The sequence below is a fragment of the Mustela nigripes genome, chromosome 10 (assembly GCF_022355385.1).
Source record: "Mustela nigripes isolate SB6536 chromosome 10, MUSNIG.SB6536, whole genome shotgun sequence".
Classification (NCBI taxonomy): Eukaryota; Metazoa; Chordata; class Mammalia; order Carnivora; family Mustelidae; genus Mustela; species Mustela nigripes.
The window spans coordinates 57,754,073-57,780,877 of record NC_081566.1 but is presented as its reverse complement, the minus strand read 5'-3'; the positions used below and the strand labels follow the sequence as shown (position 1 = coordinate 57,780,877).

General features: G+C 39.1%; 1 protein-coding gene across 1 annotated transcript in view; it reads left to right on the top strand.

Moving 5' to 3' along the window:
* The window catches only part of AIDA (axin interactor, dorsalization associated), a 37,792-nt gene that overhangs the window by 4,368 nt on the left and 6,619 nt on the right, over positions 1-26,805 (top strand). Inside the window, exons 2-6 of the mRNA XM_059413387.1 lie at positions 3,658-3,727; positions 10,461-10,514; positions 11,154-11,208; positions 16,927-16,990; positions 17,242-17,348. Of these exons, the coding sequence (XP_059269370.1) occupies positions 3,658-3,727; positions 10,461-10,514; positions 11,154-11,208; positions 16,927-16,990; positions 17,242-17,348 (350 nt within the window). The remainder of the gene's footprint in view (positions 1-3,657; positions 3,728-10,460; positions 10,515-11,153; positions 11,209-16,926; positions 16,991-17,241; positions 17,349-26,805) is intronic.

Sequence of the window (26,805 nt, the reverse complement as noted above, 5' to 3'; positions counted from 1 at the left end):
TGTCTCTTAAGATCTTGTCTCTTCTGGATATTTCATGTAAATTGAGTTATGTAAATTGTGGTCTTTGGTATGTGGCTTCTTTGATTTAGCCTAATGTGTTTGAGGTTCATCCATGTTGAACGTATATCAGTACTTTGTTCCTTTCTACCGCTGCGTAGCGTTAACATTGTATGGATATACCGCATCTGTGTGTCCTTTCCCTAGCTAAGGGACTTTGAAGTTGTTTCTCCTTTTTTACTATTATCAGTAATGTTGTTGTGAACATTCACATGTCTTTGTGAGCACATATATTTTCATTCTTTTTGGGTAGATACCAAAGAGTGGGATTTCTGGTTAACGTAAATTTATGTGTACTTTTTGAAGGAAACTGCCATATTGTCCAGACTGACTATACAGTTTTACATTTCTCCCAGCAGCGTATCAGAGTTACTGTTCTCCAAATTGGTGGCGTTTGTCACTGGCTCTCTAGCCGTTCTAGTAGGTGTATAAGGTACTTCACTGTAGTTTTAATTTGCCTTTCTCTCATGACTGATGATGCCCAGCATCCTTTCTTAGGCTTGTCTTCCCTCTGTAAATCTGGTTCGGGAAATGTCTATTCAAATTTTTGCCTATTTTTTAATTGAGTTGTTTCTCTTTTATCTCTTGAGTTTATAAGGGTTCCTTATGTATTCTGGGTATAGGTTCTTTATCAGTTACATGATTTGCAAATATTTCCTCCCAGTCTGTTGCCTAATTTTTAAAAGCAGGATTCTGTTTGAATTTAACACCCTTGCCTGCTGACTGTTACTAGCATTTGAGCAGTTAAGAGCTACCCTCTTTCTTCCAAGAGTGACCCTGCTTAAGTTAACAGTCACTATTAGCATACGGTATGTAGAACTATTCCAATAAAGAAACTGTGCCACATTATAACTTCCCTGATATTGGAGATATATAGTTGACATCATTAAATAGAGACTATAATTCCTAAAAGAGAACTTCATATAAGTGGTAGGCCACCAAGAATTAGAAATCAAGTGCAGAGCAAGGACAAGAATAATGGCTGTTTCTGTTTTTGTGTTTTTTTCTGTGTAGAATCCACGAAGAGAGGGTCTCTACATGACACCATAGGATAATATTATGGGGGTTCTACCTTTGAGGTACAATAAATAAATGGATAGAAGCAGTTTAAGTAACATAATGGAGTGATTCTTGGCAAATGTCAATAATTTTTGGTAGGAGTTAGATCGGATGGATGCCATCAAATATAATGAACTTTACACCTGAACTCTGAAGGCATGATTGCATAGAATAGAACTCTCATCTAAGAATATTTTTTGGAAACTCAGTGAACTGTCTTGCAGTGGGCTTGGTAGGAAATCTAATGCTTGCTACTCTTTGCACTCTTGGTTTTATTCCCCACCCAGAATGGTATAGTATGCTTGAGAATTACGATTTTTAACTTCTTTTGCCAGTTACAAAGTGTTTCACCAAAGAATCTCTCGATTTCTAAAATTTCTAAAAATTGAGATAAATATCACATAAGATCTCTCATTGTAAAGTTGTACCATTTGGTGACTCTAGTATATTCCCAGAGCCTTCTTTGGCTCTGCATGGTTATGAAGCCGTCACCAAAATCTCGTCTCAGAACATTTCCATCACCCTCAAACCCCATACCTGCTATCAGTCGCTCTCAATTCCTTCCTTACCCCAGCCCCTGGCAACCGCAAATCTGCTGTCTCTGGGGACTTACCCATTCTGGACATTTTGTGTAAATGGAATCATATGTGATTTTTTTTTTTTTTTTTTGCATCTGGCTTCTTTCATTTAGCATAATGTTTTTGTGGGTCATCCGTGTTGTAGCATGTTTCAATCTTCATTCCTCTTGCCACCAAATCGTATTTCGTTGAGTGGATGCACTACATTTTATTGATTCATTCTGCAAGTTGATAGACATTATGGGTGTTTCCAGTTTGAGCGTCCGTGTGTAGGTTTTTTTGTGTGAGCATGTTTTCAATTCTTGGACTATACCTAGAATTTTGAAATTGCTGGGTTTTATGTATGGTAACTCTATGTTTAACTTTTGAGGAACTGCCAAACTGTTTTCCACAGCGACTGCATCATTTTACATTCCTACCAGCACTGTATGAAGGTTCCAGATTTTCCATATCTTTGCCAACACCATTATTTTTTTTTCTCTCTTTTTAGAAATTGTACCCATTCTAGTGGATATGAGGTGGTATCTCATTGCGGTTTTGATTTGTATTTTGTATTTCGTTGTATTTTGTATTTGTATTTGATTTGTATTTCCCTAATGACTAATGATATGATATTCATGTGCGTATTGACCATTTTTGTATCTTCTTTGGAAAAATGTTCAGGGGGCACCTGTGTAGTTTAGTCGGTTAAGTGTCTGACTCTTGGTTTGGCTCAGGGCATGATCTCAGGGTCATGAGATCGAGCACGGAGTCAGGCTGTACGCTCAGAGGGGAGTCCGCTTCTCCCTGTGCCTCTCCCTAGCTCGCGCTTTCTCAGTCTCTCTCATTCTCTCTAAAATAAATAAATAAATCTTTTTTTTTTTTAAAGTTCAAATTCTTTTTCCATTTTTAAATTAAGTTACCTGTCCTTTTATTGTTTCATTGTAAGAGTCAGTCTTTTAGTTTTTATTGTCTCAGGAAGAGCTTTGGGGATGCCTGAGTGGGTCAGTCAGTTAAGTGTCTGCCTTCAGCTCAGGTCAGGATACCAGGGTCCTGGGATGGAGTCCCGGCATTGGGCTCCTTGCCTGCTGGGGAACCTGCTTCTCCCTCTGCCCCTCCCCTTGCATGCTCTCGCTTTCTCTCTCTCTCTGTCAAAATAAATAAATCTTTTTTAAAAAGAGAGAGAGGGAGAGAGAGCAAGCTTTGGATCCTTACTGTTGAGTTTCAAGATCCATCCTTGAAAACTTATCCAAGGCCTAGCTGCTATTTTTAAGAATGATAATTGGAAAAAACAATGATTTTCATGTCTGATTGGTGGAAGATTTTCTTTATTTTTCATGAAAAATATTTTGAAAAGCATAATTTAATAGACTTATCATTTTGTCATGGCTGTTATTTGGACTAATCTTATCAGCAAATTAATGATAGACTGATAAAGTGTCTCTGGCTGGTACTATGACTGGTGCTCACTGGAAGTGTCTAAGCAAAATCTGGACAACTGCTTATTGGCTTGTTAAAGAAGAAATTCATGCATACTGAAGAAAGTTGGATTAGTTGCCACTTGAGATTCTTTCCAGCTCTAAGATTCTGTTTTTACTGCCTAGAGCTGAAATTTGTCCCAGTGCAATGGTATAAAAAGTATTATATCTTTTTTTTTTTAGATCTTATTTATTTATTTGACAAAGAGAAAGAGGCAGGGAGAGAGGGAACACAAGCGGGGGAGTGTGAGACGGAGAAACAGGCTTCCCACCAAGCAGGGAGCTTGATGCGGGGCTGAACCACCCAGGCGCCCCAAAAGTACTATATCTTATTTTCATTTTTGTTGTATAGAGTTTGATTCTAAAAATAATGTAGATTTAGACTTTGAAAGCACAGCAACATATTATTGTACTTCATTGTCTCTTTTAAAAGATTTAAATTATTTCATTATTGAGATAGTTTGCTTTCCTTCAATTCTGAAGAATGTATTGTTTTCTTCTTACAGATTAGCAAGACATCTACAAAAAGAGGCCCAAGCTCAACACAATAATTCCGAATTCACAGAAGAACAGAAGGTACTATAAAATAATCTCTACATATTATCAGATTCCAAATGAAAAAGATTCTGTCTTTCAAGCCATTAAGCAAAACCAACAGAAACTTATACTTAAGTACAAAAAATGACATTATTATGCTTTGGGGAACATAGAGTGATCGCTGAGGTAACACATGATTTACCAGTTAGTGACTTTCTCACTTGATGAATTTCTCGATTCAGCCATTCAGACTTAAACTTCAGTGGAGGCTATCTACACTCTTTGGGAGAGGGGTAGATTCCAGAGGCTCAAGTTTGACTGTGAGTAATTCTGTCCAACTTCAATACTTTTTTAACTCTGAATTTTCTTAACCCCTCTTCTTCCTCTCAAAACAAACACAAAGCTAAGGGGGGGAAAAAAAATCCCCCAAAAGCCATCACTGAAAAAAAAATTGATAATAAAATAATAATTTTTTAAAAATAGTTCAAGTCAGGAATTTGGCATAAGAATCCATCAGCAAAATAAATGCATAAAGTTGCAAGATGTCTCAGTGGTACCTTTGAATTAAGATTTTAACATGTTGGAGTCGGTGCCCTGGACTTTTAGAGATTATAAAAAGTGGGATACTTTAAGAAGCTTTGCTTTCAGAGAGTGAGAAGAAACAGGAAGAAGCAAGTCCCATTTTTTCCTGGCGCAGAGTATCTAGTGTTAAGTCAAATTTTAATCTTGTAGATAATGAAAAAAATTACTGTTGTCAGTTTTTCCATCTCTTAAGAAAAGACACTGAAAACTGTAGTGACTTAATTTGTTTTTATTAATCCTTTTTCTGTACAAGGAGTGGGAGTGGTTTTCTGTGTGCATTTTAAGAAAGTCTAAAATTTATTTCAGTCCTTTTCCTATTTCATTTGACTCTTACGTATAGGCGTTTGAACAGATAAAAACACCAAAGATTAGGGTTAGGGTATTTCTTACATAAGTCAGTATATTTGCATCTTAAAAATACTTAGTATCTACATCACCTATATGTTTTTTTTGTATTTAGAAAACACGTTATTCCAATTTACTGGTGCATTTTTCTTTTTTCCTTTACAGTTGTTAATGTATGCAGTAGATTTAGGAAACTTAGGTTTAATTGTTACAGAGGAAATGATTTGTTTGCTTAAGGAAAGGAACAAAGACTACATGCTTTATCTCCTCTATAAAATATGTAAACTCTAGAAATTGATTAGAAAGTGATCTGCTGGGACGCCTGGGTGGCTCAGTTGGTTAAGCGGTTGCCTTTGGCTCAGGTCATAATCCCAGCCTCCTGGGATCGAGTCCCACATCTGGGCTCCTTGCTCAGCAGGGAGCCTGCTTCTCCCTCTGCCTCTGCCTGCCACTCTCTCTGCCTGTGCTCACTCTCTCTGTCAAATAAATAAATAAAATCTTTAAAAAACAAAAAGTGATCAGCTGACATCACAAAATTAATTTGAAACAATCTCAAATATTTGAGTATGCAAATTAATAGCTGACAAACTTATGAATATGGAAACAGATGAAAGCCTAGGGGATTTTTTTAAAGTTTAATGATCCCGCCTCCACCAATACTTGAATCACCTGTTTGCCTGGTGTTACTTCCATGCTTTGTCATCAGTACCTTAGGACCTCTGAGCCACGTGACCTCAAATAGTAGGTGAGTTCACTTGAAACAAAGCAAAATTTTTTAAATGCTGTCAAGAAATGAGCTTTGTCGTACAATGATTAAACTAACAAGAAAAAATAAACTTTTTCTTAGTTTTCTTTAACTTTCTAAGTCTGAAGCAACCTGATGTTTGATAATGTTCTTTATTCTTTAATTTATAACTTCCTCAGCAGCCACTGATGCTGCCTTGTTTTTAGTTTATACAGACCCACGGATCTTATACCCCATAAGGCCTGGGGAGCTTGACCTAGGGGAAAAGCCTGAGATCTGGAGTCAGACGACTTGGTCTTGAATCGGGGCTCTGTCCCCCGGCCCTAATTTCCTTACATATGAAATGAGGGATTAGATAACCCTACATGATCTTCACTCTATCTTCTAATGACTTATACCTTTGAAGTTTTCTGTACCTCTTCCTTTCCTGGAGGCCTGATTTTGGAGGTATTTCTTATTTATAATACCTGCGTAGGGAGCATTTGTGGCTCCTGCTCGTGACTAGAGAGAGAGCTTGTGCCTGCCTATTCCTTGAGCTTGGAGAAGGACCCCCAAATCATTCCGTACTACATTAGGAACATAAGGCAAGTTAAATGCATTTACAAATTTAATTTTCTTTAAAAATGCAGGTGAAACATTCACAATGGGCCAAAAAACTCATACTGACCTATAGACCTTATTTTTGAATATCACACAAGGAAAAAGTTAGAGGCTCCAAGTTAATGATTAGGAAACAAAGATTTCCCAGATGATTTGGGGGAACACTGCCTCTGAAAAATGAATAGATGTTATTTGAACAGAGAGTCTGTGATTTGTCAGGGCTTTTAATATGCTAATGTATATGTTGAATTTTTTTTTAAAGACTTTGGTAATGGAGTGTTTCTTAGATTTGTTTGCTTTTGGAGGCTCCCCCCTCCCCTTATAGAACACTTCATTGGGTCTAATGTTCTGAAGAACATGTTATAGGAGATTTCGAAACCAACTGTTAGGTCTGCAAAATTAATTGAATGCCAGACCTGGCACATTAGCCAAAGGCCAAAGAAGAAGAAACCCAAGTGCGTTTTCCTCAAAAACGGGGAAGATGCAGAATATATGTTATATTATTCTCAGCAAAATTGTTCTTTATGTTTTCTATTTTGAATTGTATTTTTTATGCTTTTTGCTATTCTCACTGTTTTTACAGCAGTGACAAATCTTAGAATTATGCTAACCATTCATAGTTTCTGGGACTACAAAAAATTTTTCTAGAAAACAACCAATATTTCTTTATGAGACTTTTTACTGTCTGGCTCACAATAAGCTTTTAAAAAATAGTTGATGAATAAATGCTTTGTTGGCGCTTAGGTTATTGATATGTATCCATATAAATTATTTAAGATCAAAGAAATATTAATTTTTGAGAAAATAGTATATGTATCTTGGTATTTATTTTAAATCTAAACTCTAGAGCAGAACTACTGATCTCTTTAAACTTTATTAATTAGTGATTTTAATCTTCATGTGGATTTGCTATTCATAATATTCTCAAAGATTTCTGGTGGAAAGTGAGAAAGTTTAGGATTCCTGTTTGATCCTCCCTCACAATTCGTTGACTTAGCTTCCATTTCAACCCTCAATAGTTTTGTCATTATAACAACTGAGTTTAGTGGCCAAAGAATAGCTGCCAAAAGCTTTCATTCCATTAAATTCCCTACTTCGGTGTCGTAGATTTTCTCATGTAAGTTTCTGGGCAGAATAGAACATCCTGTCTCATGATGCTTAGAAAGTTTTTCCCTGTTTTGAATCGAATTTGTAGTAATGAGAGTTCCAGCACTAAGGGCTTGTTTCCTATTTCATAGGGTCCCCCTTCCCCCTTCCCACCGATCCCCCGCCTGCCCCTTTTCCTCCCACCCAGCCTCCCTCTGGCTGGAGGGTAGACGACTGGCTGTTTAAATAAAAAAATCAGGTCTGGACGGAGACTGCTCTACTTCATGTGTATTTTTTAGACTTCTTTTTCCATATGTAAATTGAATAAGTTTAAGCAAAATTAACTCGGCTCTTTGTCTGTTTTTATGCCATCTTCTCCTTACCTGCTCTTTTTACTAATTTCCCTACCATTGACAAAATAGCCAATATCCTGAAAACGAGGACATTTTCCATTTCTGTACCATATTAGGCATGAGCAGTTAATTTGAATGAGGCGCTAATAATTTAAATCTTTTAAAACTAAGCTTCATTTACCTTCAGTGCTTAGTCTTAATGTACATTAGTTAATAGTACTTATATGGGGACATAAGTGACCTTGTGCTGCTTCATCGTTTTTCCTGACCATTTGTTTCTAAGAAAGGTGACACGGTTACAGTAGCAAGCACTTGATTTTGACATCAATAAATGCTACATGTTTTAAAAGTCATTGCTGCAGCTGAAAATGATAGTGCTTTGCTCCCTTTTTAATACTGATGTTGGGTGTGGTCCCTTAAAGTAGTTATGAATAAGGCCTGTTGGTATTTTGCCACGGTTCAGTAGATTCTGTGTAAAGAGCTGTTGGTTCTGCTAAACTTGCAGAAATGTTTAAATTTAAAATAGGTTATTAGCGGAATCGTAATTGTTCAACTGCATTTTACCTTAAATGTTAACAGCCTCAAATCAAATGGATTTTAAACCAAATGGAAGAAAGGGAGTTAACTAATATTTCTAAAGACCCATTCATTGATACATCTCACTTAATACAGAATCTTTCCTCAAAAGCATTTTTAAAAAAACCTAAAAAGTATGGCCAAATGATATTAACACAAGTATATCGCTTTATTGTACATACGACTATTATATGTCTAGAAGACATGGATGTCTAGTGCAAGTTGCTTAACCTCTCTTCAGTTTTCTTTTTTTTTTTTTTTTTTTTTTTTTTAAGATTTTATTTATTTATTTGACAGAGAGAAATCACAAGTAGATGGAGAGGCAGGCTGAGCAGAGAGCCCGATGCGGGACTCGATCCCAGGACCCTGAGATCATGACCTGAGCCGAAGGCAGCGGCTTAACCACTGAGCCACCCAGGCGCCCCTCTCTTCAGTTTTCACATCAATAAAATGATAGTCTCTAACTCAGGGTTATAATGAGGATTACATGAATTAATGCTTATAAATCCCTTAGGAGAACTTGAGTACTCAATAGCTGTTAGCCACTACTCTATTATTATATGTATTTTTATGTTTTTATACATATATACAAATAAAACATTAATTTTATTTATACATACTTAAATCACCTAGTTTTGTCAGAGTTGAGTGGTATGTTTAAACAACAGTGAGATATTAGATTTGATGTAGAAAAGACTATTGCTGGTTCCTGTGCATTAGCTGTTTGAGAGAGAAAATAAATATGAGATATCTTGAGTCCTTTTGAAGTTATGAAATTTAAATGTAATCTTTAAATGTAAGATTTCATAATAAAGTTGGGTATTTTCTAAATAGTGATATTGGGCTTAAAAGAAAATTTTTAAAGGTTGTGGAGATAGTTGGAGTGTTACTTGTTCCTTGGTCAAGGGTCCTGTGTTGGTCAGGAAAGGTGGGAGTCGGCTATACCAGCTGTTGGTTGTCGATAAGGTGATTGCGTAGGGCCCACTCGCCTGAGTACCAGGGGCCAGGACAGTACCTGCTGCTCCTCTGTGCTCCTCATTTATCTGATAAAGCAAGTGGAAATCCAATTTACTAATAAACTTTCGCAAGTGATCAGTACATGTAGAAAAAAGATTTCATTTTTTTCCCAAGAGTGTTTCTGTGGTGAAGGCATCACAAATATTGTACATAAATACTTCACTTTTATGGTCTGGATATATTCTTAAAAAAAGCATAAGAAATACCCTTTTCTGGAAGGACTTAAAAATGTCAATAGGCCTAATTCAGCTGCCTGCTCTTGTCGAAGTTTCTTCTGTGGGGCCTCTTCTTTACTTCCGCTCCAGTCAGTCATGTTCTTGTTCTGATTCATGGGTACCTGGACAGCCGGAGTAGCCTGACCGCTCTTGCCTGTGGTCTCTTCCCATTTCTCCCCCAGCCTATGGGGGTCGTTGCCCTAATCGTCTTCCTAAAGGTCAAATCTGATCGGCATTCTTCTATTCAAAAACTTCTGTGCGATTTATTGCTGAAGTTATAACCGATTCCTCAGCTAGTCATGGAAGGTTCCCTTCAGAAAGACCTCTGCTGTCCCCGGCGTGCGCATGCACGCCTTCTCTCTCTCTCCCTCTCTCTCTCTCTCTCTCTCTCTCTCTCTCTCGCGCACGCGCACACACACACACACACACAATCACTCCCTCAGTCACTCTTCACTTTCAAACCTATATCCCTCTACTTTCACTTTGAGATTCAGGATAACTGAACCGTGACAGTTTTCCAAACTCTTCCATTTTATAAATCCTCCCCGGCACCGGGGCTCGAGTTCTAACGCAGAATCTTGCACTCTTTTTCAGAACGTATGTAGTGCTTCACTTCGCTAAAGCTTATAAGAATCAAGTATCTCTTCTTTATATGACAGTGATTTTGTAGAGTCTCATGTCACATAATAGAACTTGAGCTTGTTAAAAGCAAGGACTATACCCTATCATTTATACTCCTCTTATAGCTCATCTAAGGCAGGAAAGCTATAAAGCTCGCCACCATTCATCACAAGTATTGATTTTGCTGCATATTACCTACATAATCAAGTCAAGATTGGACTTATATCAAAATTAAATGATACCATTTCGCTAGCTTTCAGATATTTTAAATTTTAAATCTTTTAATGAATTTCAGACCTAATGGAGATAAAGAGAAGACAAAACTTGGGGGGGGGAGATGTTGGAAGTCCTTTTCATTGCCCTCTAAATAAATCTAAAGCTGTCATCAAAGCAAACTTGATTTAAAATTGGTCACGGTACCTTTAGGTCAGGAGAGAAGATAGACTCACATTCTCTTCTTTATCCTAGCCCTTTTCCCGTTTCTCTTCTCTAAAATCTGCAAGATGCTACACAGAAGTAAAATTTAACTTGAAAAAAAGTATAGCTCCCTAACTAATAAAAACTAACACCGTGGTTTTAACAATTACCAATTACAGTATATTCAGTATTTATGCTTTTTCTTTTTCCTACAGAAAACCATAGGCAAAATTGCAACATGCTTGGAATTACGAAGTGCAGCTTTACAGGTAAACACGGTTTTTTCCCTGCTTTCTAATGTGAGAAAAATACATTATGAACTTTTCTAATAAACCTTAAGCATTAATGTTAAAATGTCTCAATACTTTGACACAAAGTATTGTCTCAGAAGCTATGTCTAGCAATAGGAATTCATGGGTTAAACTATTAAAAGATTTAGTTCATATTTAATAAACTGTAGACAGAAAAGATATAACTTCAGTTTTTTGTTATTTTTAGATCAAATGTTCTAAAATATAAAAACAAAAACCAGTTTGGGACTTTTCATTTTCTTTTCCTTTTTTTTTTTTTTTTTTTTTTTTTTTTTTAAAGAAGATTTTATTTATTTGTCAGAGAGAGAGATCACCAGAAGGGGAACAGCAGGCAGAGGGAGAAGCAGGCCCCCTGCTGAGCAGGTAGCCCGATGTGGGGCTCCAGGTCCCTGGGATCACGACCTGTGCCGAAGGCAAATGCTTACCCAGCTGAGCCACCCAGGCATCCCGGGACTTTCCATTTTCTACTTTGAGAGCATGAAGTGGATTCCTTCATTTTGTGCACTTTTTGAATATTTAGTTCTTGCCACTTAAAAGACATAGGGTATCATGAAATCTTTGTAATAAAAAGATGTAATATGCATATTTCAAATTCAGTCCACACAGTCTCAAGAAGAATTTAAACTGGAGGACCTGAAGAAGCTAGAACCAAGTAAGTTTTATGGTTTTGTGGGACTCCTTTAGAAAACTACTTCTCCGTTGTAGATATTACGATTATTTAGCATAGATGTTTATTCATTTCTGTTCCTACCTAGTCCTCTGTGATATTTTGTGCTTTTATAATTCCTGTAATATTTATAGTAATTATTATTCTGTTTACCATTATAGAATATGAAAAATTGATTACAGGTTCTACCTCATTCCTATATTTTAGCCTTTGTTTTAATCACTTTAATAAAGACTGTAATGACTTTGGTAAACAGTTGCAGTAGCGTTCACTGGAGAGTATAAAGTTATAGGTACTGAGGCCCATTTATACTCTGTGTCCTGGAACACGACCGTCCAGCTGTTCGTGGTGCTCTGCAAAAGAGTTCCTTGTTGTCCCCATTTTCCTGTCCCGTCTTGAGAGCTTTTCTGAAGTAAACAGTTGCTTCAAATGTTCTGGTGGTTAGGATGTGCCAAATAAGATTTTCTTATTGGTTCGCATGAATGTTCTGTCAGAGGAATGTTTTCTTATCGTTCTTATGAATGTTCTCTTTGCAAAGTGGGCAGAGGCACAAGTACTGAATCTCGCTGTGTTCCACCACATTTCCATCACCCCAGAAGAAACCCTGGCCCTATTTTTAGCATACACCTGCTTCCCCCTCCTCAATTCCCAGCCCTAGGAAACCGTGAATCCACTTTCTGTCTTGTGATTTTGCCTGTTCTGGACATTTTGTATAAATGGAATCCTATCACATATAGTCTTTTGTGACTCATTATATATGATTATTTTAAGAAAAGCACATTGATGGCTTTTTAAAAAGATCAGCCGCAGCGAGGATATCTGTTGTGTAATGGTTTTAAAGATTATAATGTTCAATTTTTTTTTTAATGATAAGAATAACTAAAATTTTGGCTATTTAGTCATTGTTTTCTATTTTGTTGTTGTTGTTGTTTGGTGTTTCCAAATAAAACTTCAGAGTGTTACAGATTTCTCCTATTGCCTTATAGGATCTTTCATGGTATTACTGGTTTCCATTCCCATTAATGGAACCAAACACTCAAATATGTCCACCAGCTGCTGTTTGCTAACTTCATGGTCTTACTGCTTGTAAATGCAAGAACTGGGTTTTAACCAGGGTTCTAAGCCACCCCAAGCCCATGTTCCTGCCACTGTCCTCTGTTGTACTACCTGTAAGTGCAATATTGGCATCAATCCTAAATACCGGGGATTTCCAGCTCAGGCTCTTGGGAGATTACTGACTCACATATGAGTGGCATTTTGGACTAAAATCTGCATTCATCTTCTATTTCTTGCTTTTTTGTTTGTTTGCTTGTTTTTGTTTTTTTAAGATTAGGGATGGGAATGGAAAGGAAAGATAATATTGGGATTTATTTTGTCATATTTTGAATTTATATACTGCCTTTCATTTGGACCTGTCCCTTCTTCATACTTAGTTATCTTTTCAGGTGATTTTAATTTGCTCTTGCCTTTTAAAGGAATGTAAATGTGTATCTTATATCTCAGGATATGCTCTGTAATTTTGCATTTATCAAAGCTTAGGCACTTCTTCTGAGTTATATCAGAATTGAACATTTTCTACAGTATATGAGTATATTTCAGGTTAAGTCAAGCTAGTTTCTGCCTCTTTTAAGACCATAAGGAAAGGAAAATTAACATGTGGGATTTGGTTTATTCTGTTAATGTACTTTTTTTTTTTTTTAAGATTTTATTTATTTATTTGTCAGAGAGCGAGTGAGAGCAAGCACAGGCAGACAGAGTGGAAGGCAGAGTCAGAGGGAGAAGCAGGCTCCCTGCGGAGCAAGGAGCCCGATGTGGGACTCGATCCCAGGACGCTGGGATCATGACCTGAGCTGAAGGCAGCTGCTTAACCAACTGAGCCACCCAGGTGTCCCTGTTAATGTACTTTTCCTTTAAGGTTAAAAAACAAAGTCTTTTGATAATCCTTTCTGAAACTAGTACTACCTCTAAGAATTTGAAAGTACTATTTATTTCATTTTCTGATGTTGATCCTTGGTAATATACTACTTCTTACTGAAACATACCTCCCCCACCACCACTCTGTGAAGTTCCTTCCATTGACTGATCCTTATAGGCCCCAGAGAAATCCCACCTTTCTCTGAAAGCTTTCTATGCTCTCCCAGCCCTAATTAAATTCTACGTCCTGGCCTTTTTGGGAGCACTTTTTATGTCCATCATCATAGTGTGCCCTGTGTGATGCTCACTTAAATTCATTTTGCTCCTAAATGAGATTGTCAGTAATCTTTGTATTTTCCCCACAGAGCCCAGGCTGCATATCGTATGATCTTGGCGAATTTTTAAGTTGAACAGTGTTGAATGTCTTCAGGGAATCTTCTCCCATGATTAAAAAAGTAACCTTTCAGCTAGGAAGCCCTTACTCATTTTGTCCACCAGAAAAATGAAACAAATCAGCCACAAAAGCAGAACACACGTTGTTGACTGTGTTATTTTTAGAGTATGGCCTTCAGGAGGGTGGGAGTCCATGCTCCTTGAGAGTGGGCAGGGAGTACTGGGTTTTTCCTCGCAGGGGTGCAGCATCAGATGTCAGCCACGGGGTGAGCCCCTTGGTCCCCAAATCATGATGGACTCCGTGCTCATGATAATACCTTCCGGGAAATTATAAACTGCTTCTCTTCTCTAAATCTTCCTAAAATATCAACACTAGCATCGGTGGAAGAAAAATCCTATATATAAGTTTTAAGTAGAACCCTATTGTAAAAGCACATTAGAATCTCTGTTATTCCATAGTTGGTGAGAATAGAAACCTATAATTAAAGAAAATGAGAAAGGACCTGTTATTTTCTTTTAAAAGGATATGAATTAAATACCTGATATGCTCTATTATTGTAAATAGTAACTAATGAGAGGCTGTTGTTCCAGGTCAAGCCTTTCCTATCATAGCATTGGTACCTACGAAAAGAAATACTGTCCTATTCTCGTATTACAGTAGAAACAAAAGGTATTCTTAATAACTGATAGAGTGTTTGACTTTTTTAATTGATTTTTTTATACTTGTTGTAAAGTTTGATTTTTCCCCCCTTTTATTACTAAAATAGCATTGCAGTGCTTTTGTTTCTGATGTGAATGCTACAAGGCCTTCTTTGTCACCACTCCCCTACTCTTAGGATCTAGCACGATACTGTGTAAGCGATTCATTGATATTTGAGTTGAATTAATAGTTTATTTACACTGAGCAGTCATGCACAGGTTTAAAAAAGGATGTTTTTTATAATTTTAAAAATAATACTTCTTAGACCTGAAATAGTAGGATTCTAGTCAGCTGAATAGGGAAAACTATGGAGAGAATAAATTACCGTATAATAATGTGAGCTTATACTTATATGGGACTTTAAATTTCCCATGCAATCTCATATCTATTAATTTACTTCTTTGCACAGTGGGGAAGTGGTGTTCCCGTTTTAGAATTGGGGAAACAGATTCAGAGTAGTTATATAAATGATATAATAACAACTGACATGATTATGGGACTTCTCTTGCTTATCAAACTTGAGTTATATAGTCTGTTTTATTCATTGAACAAGCCAAACTAGTACCTGCCTCAGTCTTTGTTGTTGTTGTTACAAAGATTTTTTTTTTTTAAAGATTTTATTTATTTGACAGACAGAGATCACAAGTAGGCAGAAAGGCCAGCAGAGAGAGCAAGGGAAGCAGGCTCCCTGCTGAGGAGAGAACCCGATGCGGGACTCGATCCCAGGACCCTGGGATCATGACCTGGGCTGAAGGCAGAGGCTTAACCCACTGAGCCACCCAGGTGCCCCCAAAGATGTTATTTTTAAGTAATCCCTCCACGTAACCTGGGACTCAGACTCAGCCCTGAGATCAAGAGTCACATGCTCCACAGACTGAGCCAGCCAGGGCCTACCCCTGTAGCCTGTTTTTTGTTTTTTTTAATTTTATTTATTTGAGAAAGAGCACAAGTAGGCAAAGCAGCAGATGGAGAGGCTCAACCCCAGGACCCTGGAGTCGTGACCTGAGCTGAAGGCAGACACTAGACCCACTAAGCCACTCGGGCGCACTCTCTCTAGCCTGTTTTTTAATACTTGGAAAGCCCTGCCCCAGTGCTACTTAGGGACAGTTCCTCTCATTCCATATTATGTTGGAACACACTCGTTTTCCAGCAGTTATTTTGAAAGGCCTGCCCTGTCCACCTTAGCCGAAGTCCCTCTGCTCTGCTTACGCACTCACCGATCCTGTCCTTCATGATGCCGGCCACAGTCTAACAGTACCTTGTTGATCTGTTGCTTTGTTTACTGTCTGCTTTTCCTCACTGGGGGCTTAAGATCCATAGATGAGAGCAAGAACCTTCTGTCTCGATCGCTGCCATATCTTTAGCACCTAAAACAGTGAGTGGAACCATGTGGGCACTCGGTGCACATCTGTTGGGCGGAAGAACGAGAAAGGAAAGAGGAGGATGAGAGCCGGAGGGAGAGAAGGAGCAAGAATGGAAGCTAGACCCAAGTCCCAGACCTCTCTCACGAAGGACTCAGTAAGAGTGCCCCTCGGACTCCTGTTGGGATAAACCACGAAATTGCACGTGCTCTGGGATTTCCTACTTTGGGGTGGTAACATATATGCCACAGCTATTTTATCTCTAAACTACAGTGCTCCAAAATGAGGCTAAGTAAGTTGAATACAAAATCATAGGAACTTTCCGGATTGCTCAGTTAATGCCATTACTCCACCTTCATGTAACTGCAGGGAGTTGCTGAAGACCCGTAACCCCACATATGAAGCTCTAAATTACATGCTTTTAGGGGCACCTGGGTGGCTCAGCCGTTAAGCGTCTCCCTTCGGCTCAAGTCATGATCCCAGGGTCCTGGGGTCGAGCCCTGTGTCAGGCTCCCTGCCAGCCGGAAGCTGCTTCTCCCTCCCCCTCCTTCCTCCCCTCTCCACCTGCTTGTGTCCCCCTCTCCCTGTCTCTTTGTCAAATAAATAATTTTTAAAAATAAATCAATACTTTTAGTAACTCTGTAAGGTATCCATATTCATAGCAGCTCTCTAAGCACAGGCAGAGTTATAGAACATCTCTCTTTAAGTTTACAAACCAGCATGTAATCACCGACCCTACCATGATGCAGAAGGTGATGGGTTCCATGTTATCTGAAGACTTCTCCTGAGGGTAAATCCCTCTTTGTGTATTTGTCTACGTATGTATGTGTGTAGATACATGTATGTCTGTAATAAACTGTCGTAAATGGTATATTGAAATTGTAACCAGTTTTGTTCAGTTTTGCCAGTTTAATGGAGTTGAGGGGAAATCAGGACATAGACCAAAATGTTCTGACCACAACTGGTTATCTTTGAACCAGTCTTGTAATTGAGGTACTCCATGAAGGAGAGCTTCTCTTTTTCTGCTGCCCTGTGTCTCACCTAGGACCTTGTACATACAACTTAGTTTGTTCCCTGTGAGGGCTCTGAGACTCTGGAACTTACTTTTCTTGGAAATCTGACAAAGTACTGGTGCCTGGAATATACTATGGATATTTTCATTTTGCTAAGACCTTCCGTGGACAAATGCATCATGGTTCTGAATGATGATGAGAGTGGGAATTTTTTAAAGTATTAATATGCATAGTAAAATTGACTAAAAATCAGTCATTTCTAATAAAATTTATTTTGATTCATGGAAGAGTTTATGTGTCTGTCTTTCTGTTTTTATTCTAGTCCTAAAGAATATTCTTACTTATAATAAGGAATTCCCATTTGACGTTCAGCCTGTCCCCTTAAGGTAAAATAAAGAAGCACCAATATTTGTCTTATTTTTTTTGTCTTATTTTATAACTACTTTTCAGATATTTCCGCATTTTTTAAATCAGTATTGGTATCTTTAGTATCAGTAGGTCAACGTTTTTGTGTCAACATTTTTTGTGTCTGCATCGTATTACCTGGGATGTAATCTTTATCTATAATAGAGTTATGATGCCTCTCTAGGGTAGTTAGTTTTGTAGCTCACTCTTTTGTCTACTGTTTTGCGTGCAGAAGAATTTTAGCACCTGGTGAAGAGGAGAATTTGGAATTCGAAGAAGATGAAGAAGAAGGTGGTGCCGGAGCAGGGTCTCCTGATTCCTTTCCTGCTAGAGTTCCCGGTGAGTATCACTGATTGCAAAACAGGCATAACTTAATCCAAGCTTAGGGGGTTTAGAACTTATTTTGGTACTTGCCACTCTTCAGCAAATTTTCATTGCCATGTTATTGGCTGGAGCTATTTTATATGTATAGTCTGAAGGCATCTTACTGTCTGTGTTGGGTGCACAAGGCCACCCGCATTCAGTGATCTGCTAGGAGGACTCACGGACTCCGCGTGTAGTTGTTTTCACAGCTGTGATTTATTGCACTGGGCAAGGACAAGAACAAAGTCAACAAGGGGAAAAGGTGCGCAAGTGAACGGAGTCTGGAGGAAACCAGGTGTGGGCTTCTTTTTTTTTTTTCTCTTTTTCTTAGATTTTATTTAAATTCGAGTTTGTTAACAAAGAGTGTACTGTTAGTTTCAGGGGTCAGACTTAGTGGCTCATCATTCGCAGACAACCCTCAGCGCGCACTGCAGCCCATCCCCCATTGCCCCGCCAGGTGCAGCTTCTGAGTCTCTCCCAGTGGAGTCACGCAGGTTGTACTACGTGTAAAATGGCTCTGAGGGAAGCTATTAGAGACTCCATGCCCACAGCCATGATCGCACCGAACTGGAGGTTCAAATGGCCACTTTGGACTCCTCCTGCCTCTGAATCGACAGGCGAAGAAGGGAGTTACCATGCTGGCCACGGTGGCTGATTCCGAGTGCACCCGGGGAAGGCACAGCTGCTCCACAGTGACTAGAGGGGACCCGTTTGGATGTCCGTTATATCACAACTCCTGTGATTAGGGTTGACGGCAGAGTGCACCCATCCAGTCCCTGCATGGCCAGTGATGGTTTCTAGTACTTGGGTTACAGGATGGCAAGGAGAAGCACAAACATCGCTCACAGAACATCACCTCTTCTCTGGGGAAGGGGCTAGTGAGGTTTGGGTTGTGTACAGGACAGTAGTATCACGTTAAGTATGGCCTTCTTATTGCCTTTATAGAGAGCTTAAGTGTGGCTCAAGGAGATGTGTATGCATGCCGAGTAGACAAGGGGTGACATGGTGATGTTTAATTGTGTATGTCAGCCTGACAAGGGCCCAGGGTGCCCAGACATCTGGCCAGATGTCACTCTGGATGTGTCTGTGAAAGTGTCTCCAGAGGCTCACATTTGAATTGAAGACTGAATGAAGCAGATTGCTGTCCCTAACGTAAGGGCTTCGTCCAGGGAGCAGAAAGCCTAGGCAGGGCAAAGAGGCCTCCCCTCCCCTCTTTGAGCTGGGATACTGGTCGTCGTCTACTATGGGACTCGAAACTGAAACATCAGCTCTTTCTGGGTCTTAGGCCTCCTGGTCTTCTGTCTGGAACATGCGCCAATGGGCTCTCCTGGTTCTGAGGCCTCAGACTGAAACTATGTATCTGTCTGTCTGTCTGTCTTCTCTTTCTCTGGAGGACACTGAATACAGTAGCTAATCATATCTGCAAAAAGAAAAAAAAGAACGAAACTCCATCCCAGCACCATTCCTAGGGGCTGATCACATAGGCACCCTCTGCTTAGCACTGGCCAGAGTTCCAGACTCCCGGAAGGAAAGCGCATACTCAGCATAAACCATATTGTTTGCACAGTTTACCGAGAGTGACCGTCCTTACTGGGGGATGGTGGGGACATGCCAGAAATCCAAGTTCCCAGACTCTAGCCCAGGGGTGGCCTTGCCACCTGAGAATAACAGTCTCAGGCCTGCTGTAGTAACTCTTTACTGTAGACTCTTCTGAGCACTTCTTGAATTAATCAATTGTAGTCATTAAGACTGGATCCAAGGGGAGTGGGTACTGAGCAAAGGCTCTTTTTTCCCATCTTGTTTTAGGAAAAGAAATAACGTATGGCACGTCATTTTTATTTGCAGAAGATCTCAATGAGGATCTTCCCTTTCTGCAGATGACCTAGGCAGGCACCCAGGATAAGTCGCTTGCCTCTCCCAGTCCCTGGATCACTCTTACACGTGCATCGTGTTCATTTCTGGCAGACTTATTCACTTTAGGTGTGAGAGCAATCTGCTACGAGATTATTACGCATTTTGAAATAGAACCTAGAAGCTTTATAGTAGAGCTAAGCACAATTTGTGTGTCATCCAGATAACTTTCTTTGTAATAAAAGTATAGTCATATTCCGATATTTTTAATCCTCCCCAGGGAGGAGGCATTATGGAGCAGGAACAGCATAGACTTGAACCAACAGGTGCTTGGGCTGGAGTCTAGGCTCTGACAGTGACTCGTAGAAGGGCTTTGTTCTGATTTCCTAAACCAGTCTGAAGCTCAGTTTCTTTTATAACATGGGATAATAGCAGTGCCTAACTTGTCAGGTTCCTGTGAAGATAAAACACAGTTCTGTGGCTAAAGCTGCGAGCGCCCTCGGGGTCACATGCTGAACATTCCATGACACCTGTTGTTCTAACCATCCCTTCCCTTCAGTGGGGGTAGCAGGACCTGCGCTCTGGGGTTCCTAGGGAAATTACAGGCTGTGTTTCTTTGGGGCAAGGGCATTATTTCCAATCTGCTTTGCTTTATGAAGAGCGATGTATTTTTCTTACTTTTGTCATATAGGTAGGAAATTTCAAGTTGGTTGTGCTGGTGAGAGAAATTACTTTGCTGTTTTACTGACTGAATAATTGTCATTCCCTTTCCAAACCACATATTGTAATTGACGTAGTTTCCAGTGCTATAAATTTCAGCCTAACTTGGTGGTTTGCTCACTGCTGTACTTTGATAGCAGATAAGATCCTTAAAGTAGTTGATATAAACTGTGATACAGATTAAGATCTTTGTGGGGTTCGGGTTGATGAGTTGAAGGGAAACTTATACCATAAACTAAATCTATTTGCTATATAGGATTAAGCCCAAATGAAATAGATTTTTGTATTCTGATTCAGCATTGTGATAGCTCATTTCAGAGATACAGAAAAGTTACTGAACCCTTGTTTTCGCTGAATTTCTTTTTTCCAAAATTAAGAAAGAGCACATATAGTTTAAGTAACTGTATTTAGTTTGTGATATGAGTGTTATTAAGTAATTTGTAGAGCACCTGGGTGGCCCAGTCGGTTAAGTGTCTGTCTTCAGCTCAGGTCATGATTCCAGGGGCCTGGGATCCAGCTTCTCCTCTGGCTCCCTGCTCAGCGGGGAGTCTGCCTCTCCCTCCTCTCTCCCCATCCCCCCAGCTCATGCTCTCTCTCTTTCTCGCTGTCTCTCAAATAAATAAAATCTTTTTTTATGTGAAATTATATTTACTGAAATCATCATCGAAATAGGAAGGTGACATTTGACATTTAATTGTAAAGCAGGAAAACATTTCTTTTTCTTCCAACCCTGAGGGAATCAGTGATGCCTAGGCAGTGTCTGCATTTTGGTGGCAAAAAGATTCTAAGAATTGTGACTTTTTGTCAACTTTGTTCTTTTTTTTTTTTTTTAAAGGTTTTAATTATTTGAGAGCGAGAGAGATAGCAAGAGATAGAGCACAAGCAGAGGAGAGGGAGAAGCAGGTTTCCCCGCTGAGCAGGGAGCCCAACCCTGGGCTTGATCCCAGGACCTTGGGATCATTAAGCAACTGAGCCCTCCAGACAGGGTTCACTTTTGTTCTTATATAATTTATTGAGTTGTAAGTTTGTTGTGACTTTTTTAAAGTCAGATTTACTGAAATATCGTTTACATGTATATTTATGTATAAGTGAGTGATTTTTAGTGTGTAGTTTATACGTTTTGACAAATGCCTACAGTTATATAAACACTATCACTAATGAAGAATGCGGTATTGTATATGGTATGTATGACTCAGTCGTTTTTTGCCCATTTAAAATTAAAAATGACTTTTGTCCAACCTTTCTTGAAGAAAAAAGATGAAAAAAATCTTAGCTTTCTTGATAAGTACTTTCTTCTTTTCAAAAATTTAAAAACTCATAAGGCAAACAAACTTGTTAAATAATTGGCTTAAGTTAAAATGACATTTAATTTGTCTAGAGGTAGGCTTGGCAGGGACGCCTGGGTGACTCAGTCAGTGAAATGTCTGCCGTCAGCTCAGGTCTTGGTCTCAGGGTCCCACGACCGAGCCTCTCCCCGGGGGGTCTTCCCATCTCCGGTCTTCCCGCTCATCCTCTCTGACTCTCTCTCAAATAAGTAACATCTTGAAAAATAAAAAATAAAGGTAGGCTTGTTAGATTTCATTTAAATAAAGGATATAAATTTCCAGCCTGTTATTTATGTCCAAAAAATTGACTGACAGCATTGAATAGTAAAGCTAATAAAATCGTAAGCAGAGGAGCCTGAATTTAAAAATAGCCCAAGACACAATTTTCCAAGATTTTAAAACAAAGTTCATATTGAATGACATGATCAATCTCAAATATAGGTTTAGCCATTTCAAAATTATTATATGAGTGTGTTGATTTATCTCTATAGAGACTTAACTATGTGTACACGTTTTTTTGAAACTAGAAATGAAGAATGTGATTTATCTCTTTAATGTGGAAACAGTTTTCATATTCACTTGGGAAAGACATCGTTCATAAAAGGAGAATTACCCTTGGCTTTGAAAGTTACATATGCAGTGCCCCCCACCTTTTTTTTTTTTTTTTTTTTTTTTTGAGAGAACGTGCTTGCATGGTGGGGTTGCCGGGTTGGGGGAGGCTCTTAAGCAGGCTCCTTGCTCAGTGCAGAGTCCAACAAGGGGCTTAATCTCACGATGCTGAGATAGTCACCTGAGCCAAAATCAAGTCAGATGTTTAAGCAACTGAGCCACCCAGATGCCCCAGCAGTCCCCTTTTGACTTTCAAAAAAAAGCCATACTCAGAGTGAAAAAGACAAATAAGGAGCTAACATCCTTAATACGTAAGAAATCTTTAAGCTCTGACAACCAAGGCCACAGGCACATTAGAAAATTGGGCAAAGGACATGGACAGTTAACTCACACAGGCAAATACATACACATAGCCCTTGAACATATGAAAAGATGTGTGTAATGAGAGACATACACACTGAAACTACTGTTGCTGAGGCGGCGGGGGACATGCTCGTTCAGTGCTGGCGGGAATACAAACAGGTGCATTTCTTTTCGAAGGGAATTCGATATCTAACAACGAAATTAGGCATTTTATTCTTAGGCCCAGCAATCCATCCCACTTCTAGGAATTTATTCTAAGGATACACCTCCAATAAAATGGGGAAAAAAAAAAAAAGACTGGCGTATATCAGGTTATTTATTGTGGTATTATTTGTAATAGTAAAATATTAGAAACAGCCTAAAAACTATGTTACATAAAAAACTACAGATCACAATTAGGAAAATCTTCATGAGCTAATGAGTGATTTTTAGAATATATCGTTAAATAAACAAAGTACATCGAGTTGATCCACCTTAAGAGATTGAGAAAAATCTCAGTCCTCTCAATAGATGCAGAAAATGTTTTAAATTAACTCTAGGGGCACCTGGGTGGCTCAGTGGGTTAAGCCTCTGCCTTTGGCTCAGGGTATGATCTCAGGGTCTTGGGATCGAGCCCCACATGGGGTTCCCTGTTTCCCTATCCTTCTGTCCCTCCCCACGGCTTATGCTTGCTCGCTCTCATATAAATTTTAAAAAATTAAATTCTAAATCTATTATTGAATTTAAAAAAAAATTCTAGCAGACTAGGGCACCTGGGTGGCTCAGTCAGGTAAGGATCTGACTCTTGATTTCAGCTCAAGTCCTGATCTCAGGGTTGTGAGATGGAGCCCCACATCAAGCTCCATGCTCAGTGGGGAGTTTGCTGGAGATCCTCTCCCTCTGCCCCTCCCCTACTCCTAAAGTAATAAATAATCTTTTATTTTTTTTTTTTTTTAAGATTTTATTTATTTGACAGAGAGAGAGATCCCAAGTAGGCAGAGAGGCAGGCAGAGAAAGAGGGGAGGAAGCAGGCTCTCTGCAGAGCAGAGAGCCCAATGCAGGGCTCGATCCCAGGACCCTGAGACCATGACCTGAGCCGAAGGCAGAGGCTTTAACCCACTGAGCCACCCAGGTGCCCCAATAAATAAATAATCTTTTTTAAAAAGTCTAGCAGCCTGAGAACAGAACACATCTCAGGTGTTCTCTAGGGACACTTAGAGCCAAAATCATACTTACTGGTAAAAATTGAAGCTTGCCTTTTCAGATCAAGAGCAAGGCAAGAATGAGAGTGCCAGTATTACCTCTTTTTATTAATATTGTCTGGAAGTGCTAGCCAGTCCACTAGGACAAGAAAAACGAAAGATAAACATTAGGAGAAGAAAATCCCCGCCCTTTATCTGTAGGTGTTATGAATATATATGTAGTCCATATAAAAGAATCAACAGGTGAGTAATTAGGATTAATAAGAGAGTTTAGCATACATGGTTCCTTGAAAGAATCAATTCTTAAGTACAGAATTTTTTAAATCTATAAACAAGCAACAGTTGCTTAGAAGATAAATATAACATTTATTATGGTATCATAGAATATCAAATACCTAGCAATAAGTCCCAACAAAAGAAGTATTAAGACCTTTGTGAAGAAAATAATAAAACTATCAAGAGAAATTAAGAAGTCTTTAATAAATGGAAAGGAATATTTCAGTTCATGGATTGGAAGAAGCAATTTGTACAGATGTGACTATTTATAAAGTTGATCTTGAACTTCACTGCAATGCCAATAGATTTTTTTTTTCTTAAGAACTTGACAGCTGTTTTTATAATTTACATGGAAAAGCAAACGGCCAAAACTAGTTGACTCTTGGAAAATAATGTTAAGAGGGGAGAATTTGTTTTACCGAATATCAAGACTTTTTAGAAAACTGTAGTGATGAAGATACTGTGGTAGTGGTGCGAGGGTAGGAAATGGTGCTGTGAGGCAGAGTGGGAAGCCCAGAACAGCCTGTGCTTGATTTGTGATCAGGGTGCACTGCAGGTCAATGGGAGAAATTATGGCCTTTTATATACATGGTGTGGGGGCACCTGGCTGGCACAGTCCATTAAGCATCTGAATCTTGGTTTTGGCTCAGGCCCCTGTCTCAGGGCCGTGAGATTGAGCCCTGTGTCGTGCTCCCTGCCCAAAGTTGGTTCTCTCTCCTCTCCCTCTGCCCCTTCCACTTGTGCTCTCTTTCTCTCTCAAATAAATAAAAAGATCCTTTAAAAATAAATAAATAAATAGTGCTGGGACAGTTGGGTTTCCATGTTGGATAGAATGAGATTGGGCTCTTACTACACACCAAAGACAAAAATTAATTGTAGAATTAAATGCAAATGGAAAAATGGTAAGTCTACAAGATAAGAAAACACATTTGTGATCTTGGAGTAGGGAAAGATACTTGAATGGTACACAGAAAGTGGTGACTGTAAAGGAATTTAGAGATTAAGAAATATGCAATGTTAACATTGAGAATTTATCATAATCAGAAGACACCATTAACAGAGATGGGCTTAACACGTAAAACTAATCTGTGGTGGTAGAAATCCTGAAAGGTTATCTCTTTTGGGTCTGCTGGAGACACAGGAGGGCTCCCAGTACGCTGGCAGTGTCTTTCCTGGATCCACTGGTGGTTACACAGACGTGTTCACTTTGAGAAAATTCATTAGGCTGTACTTAAAATTTGAACATAATTTATATGCTTTTTAATATGTTGCCCTTCAATATAAAGTTTCTTTTTAAAGATAAGCCACCTGAGAATCTAATTACAAACACATATCCAATGAAAGCTTGTATCAAAATATTAGAGAATTTCTACAAATAAGAAAAAGATGAACATTCCTAGAAAAGATGTGCAAAATAATTGAACAGATACTTCAGAAAAGAGGAAATCCAAATGCTCATTCTAAAATGAAAAGAAGCTCAACCTCAGTCAGTCATTGGAGAAACACACATGAAAACCGGACCGACGTTTCTCCGCACCTAAACTGGCTAAAAAGCGTCTGACCCCTCCAATCATCGTGGGGGGCCGGGGGGCGGGGCACAGGGGGAGCAGTGCTGGAGGGGGGTATCCGCATGGACACTTGGGACACAGATTGTCTTCACGTGGTAAGCAGGAGGACGGCGCCCCATGGGAGTGGTGATCCCTCTCTTTTGCAAATGTGTGCACACATGCACGAGAACCTGTGTGCGAGAACGTTACAGCAGCACGGTTCCCGCAACTCCTAGTGCCTGTCCGCGGAAGAACGGACGCATCACCTGTGCGGTGTTGAGAACCCCGTGTGCTGTGCACCGGTACCACAGTCCTGCGGATGGACAAGCTACAGCTACTGGCAACAAGTCAGGTCAATCTCGAGTTCAAAAGGAGGCAAAACATAATTAATACAGTGCCTTCGAGCAATCACTTTGGAAGCCAGGGTAGTGGAGCGGGATTAGAAAGAACTGTGCACGGTGATACAGGGGGGCTCCTGGGGTAATGCTTATCTTTTGACCTAAGTGATGGCTGCATGGATGCTGGTTTTCCAGTTTTCATTAGGCCATTTGCTTGTTTTATTTGCCTTTCTAAATATTTGTTAGATTTCACAATTAAAATCTTTTAAAAGACAGTGGATGCAGTAAGAGACCTTTTGTTTTTAAGAAAACCATTGAATATTGAAAATGTGTTGAAATATGGCAAAATGTCAAAGACTAATTTCCTGTGAAAAAGTAATGTTATAATTGTCCTTTCGAAATGGTATTTAATATGCTTTGAGTGTCCTGTTTTGATTTTCTAATTTCTAACTTTTCATAAGCCAAAGGTTTTAACAAATATCACCAGTTAAGACTCTTGAATTTTTTTTCTTTAAAGACTTTATTTATTTATTTGAGAGAGAGCGAGCAACAGAGATAATGAAAGAGACCACAAATGGGGAGGAAAGGGAGAAGCAGGCTCCCCACTGAGCAGGGAGCCCCGATGCCATGCGGGGCTGGATCTCAGGACCCTGAGATCATGACCTGAGCCAGAAGCGGATGCTTAACCAACTGAGCCACCCAAGTGCCCCAAGACTCTTGAATTTCTATAATAATTTTCCCATCATAAAATTCACTCATTGTAAGTGTATACAGTTCAGTGACTTTTGTAGTGTTTGTTGTACATCTCACCAGTTTGATAGATCCAATCTGAGGACATGTCCATTACCCCCTAAAATCCCCTCAAACCTGTTTGTAGTTAATCAAGATGTTCTCTTTTGAAGGTAGTAAGTTGATTCACGTATTTCAAATAATTCATCATTAAAAGTAGAGTCACACATTGTTGGACAGAAACATGAAAAATGTCAAAATCCCTTAAAAATGTTAGACACTTTAGTTTGAGATACAGTGTGCATATTAAAGTCAGCTTTGGTTCACATCTGTTCTCAGTAGATAATATCATTTCTTGAGGTCTGTTTTTTGGTAGGGAATGCTCTTCTGGGTGATCTTTTAGTTTTAAAAAATTTGGTTGATATGAGAGGGGTTTCAAATACAAATGTGTATGCCGTTCTCAGCAGGATTAATTTCCGAGAGAAAAGATCAGA